We start from the raw sequence: 2,355 nt of genomic DNA on the forward strand, positions 1-2,355 counted from the left end.
ATAATAAATGAAGATATTTATAGTAGTACGGTACCCTCTGTATTTGTGGCACGTGGCACCAATGAGAGCTTGCCACGTCATCTCTCCCAAAGGCTGCTGCAGTGGTTGACTAAGCCTGGTCAAATAGGTCCCACTTGGTCAGTTATATAACATAAAAATGTCATAAAATGCAAGGGTATTTTGGTAATTAAATACATCTCCCCCATCAATAAACATGTGTCCTTTTGCGTGCAAAGTGCAAACCATTGATCCTTAGCCTGGACTGAAGAATTCCTTACTACCAGTACCATTTTATGAGCGTTCTACCATAATCTGCTATTCATATTCATATCGCCTATTCTCTCCGCCAACCCATCGGTTTCTTGTGTACGGGAATGTTACTCTCTTACAAAATCGAACCCATCATCTCCATCCCAGACAACAACCTTATCTGGAGTCGCAAACATTCGTCAGGCAGATCATTGCCAGCCAATAATAGACCAATCCTCGGTCAACTCAAGAGCAGCCTCACCAGTTCTTCAACTGAAAGCAACCCTAGCCTCATCACCAATGCAGGTCAAGTTTCCATTGAGAAGATACGAAAGAGGCTGTTCAATGGGAAGAGGATATCGCCATCTGCATACGACACCGCGTGGGTGGCGATGGTGCCGGACACCGGAGGCAGCAGGCCCTGTTTTCCGCAGTGCTTGGATTGGATAATCGAAAATCAGAAGGCGGACGGGTCATGGGGCCTGCAGTATCCGGGACCGGGCCATCCCTCGCTGGTCAAAGACTCTCTTGCTTGCACCCTGGCATGCTTGCTTGCCCTCTGCAAATGGGATGTCGCCCACCAACTTGTCCAGAAGGGTAGCCCAATAAGTTTTTTTGGCTTTAATTTTTTACTATATTTCAAAGTCAATTTTTTAGTTGAAACATTTTTTTTAAGGTATATGGTAGTCGAGTTTAACTAATTTAATATTTTTATGTATTTTTTATTTTTTAAATTTATCATTTTATGTTCAAATTAATTGGATGAAGCTTAATTGATGATAACGGAATGAGGTCGTTGTTAGAAGAGCGTTAAAATTAAGGAGATATTTGAATTTTTAAAATAATAATAAAATTATTTATAACTATATCAAATTTGAGGAAATTTGATTGTAATAATTTGACCCAAAGAATAATTTAGAGTCGTGACTAAAAAAACAAATGCAGGTTTGGACTTCATCGGATCGAATTGTTGGGCTCTTTGTAATGACAAGGATCAATATTGTCCAATCGGATTTGAAATCGTTTTTCCCCAAATGATCAGTTGTGGGTATGACCTGGGTTTGACTCTCCCTTTGGACTCGAATTTAGTGGATTCCATGCTTCGCCAACGACATTCAATTATCATGAGGTGAGTTATTATCTTCTCTTTTCAATCTTTTGCAACGGTTTTTAGATGGTTGTAAGAAAGTCGGAATTAGATCCATTTTGCGACAGATTGTAGTCACCGTAGCAAAACATTAAAACGAGTGCTAGAATCGTCGCAATGAATATTGTTATTTTGATAGGCAACAAAAAATGGACTTTGTGACGGTCTTTTTTTGTGAGTATTAATGACGGCTAATTTCTAGGGCTGAATTTTGCGATGGAAACCCGTCACATGATGGGGACGTAGGTTGTCAGGATGGAATTTGAACGGATATCCGTGGTAGATGTAGTTGGTATAGTTGTCATAGTTTTGCGATGGAATTGTCGTTGCAAGATTTTGGGATAACTACTTGGGACAAATTTGTCTTTTGTCATGGGTGCAACGCGTTTTAGCATACAAAGTACAACTGGTTAGACAGTCTTAAATCTGTTGCAAAATATTTTTTTAATTTAATTAATGTGTAAAAAATATGTACTATTTAAAAATTATTATTTACATATAAAAAGAATCAAATTTAGGTTTGTTGCCTCCTAATTATCATTAAGATTAAGCCTTTCAAGGTCGGGTGTAAGGTCCTATGCCTCTAGGTAGACTAGGGCCTTGTTGACTAGGACGACAGACGGCTCATCAGTAGGGGCTGAGATGCCATCTTGGCCCACTACTTAAGGATGCCAAGGTGTTGCATCGTATAAAGCATCAATCCATGCTGCTCATATCCTATTGTTCACCCTTGTCATCGAGTGCTACAGATGCAACTTACGTCCTCATACAACTTGTGAAATTCGATGCTTAATAAATAGTAGAGAGAGATATGTGTGCGGATAAGTTATAAGAGTGCAAGAATATAAATGAGATGATAATTTCAGTATGAAGATGTTTGAGGCAGACGTAGAGACAGATTTGGGAAATGACCCTTGGAACATAGTCATTGAATTGAGAGGCTTTTGTGACGGATGTGG

At 39.2% G+C, this 2,355-nt stretch overlaps 1 protein-coding gene across 1 annotated transcript in view; it reads left to right on the plus strand.

Annotated features, from left to right (window-relative positions):
- The window catches only part of LOC105173786 (santalene and bergamotene synthase, chloroplastic-like), a 7,932-nt gene continuing 5,832 nt past the window's right edge, over positions 256–2,355 (plus strand). The window contains exons 1-2 of the mRNA XM_011095665.2: positions 256–846; positions 1,195–1,378. Coding sequence (XP_011093967.1) covers positions 375–846; positions 1,195–1,378 — 656 coding nt within the window. The 5' untranslated portion in view covers positions 256–374. The remainder of the gene's footprint in view (positions 847–1,194; positions 1,379–2,355) is intronic.

The sequence above is a fragment of the Sesamum indicum genome, linkage group LG11, assembly GCF_000512975.1.
Source record: "Sesamum indicum cultivar Zhongzhi No. 13 linkage group LG11, S_indicum_v1.0, whole genome shotgun sequence".
NCBI lineage: Eukaryota > Viridiplantae > Streptophyta > Magnoliopsida > Lamiales > Pedaliaceae > Sesamum > Sesamum indicum.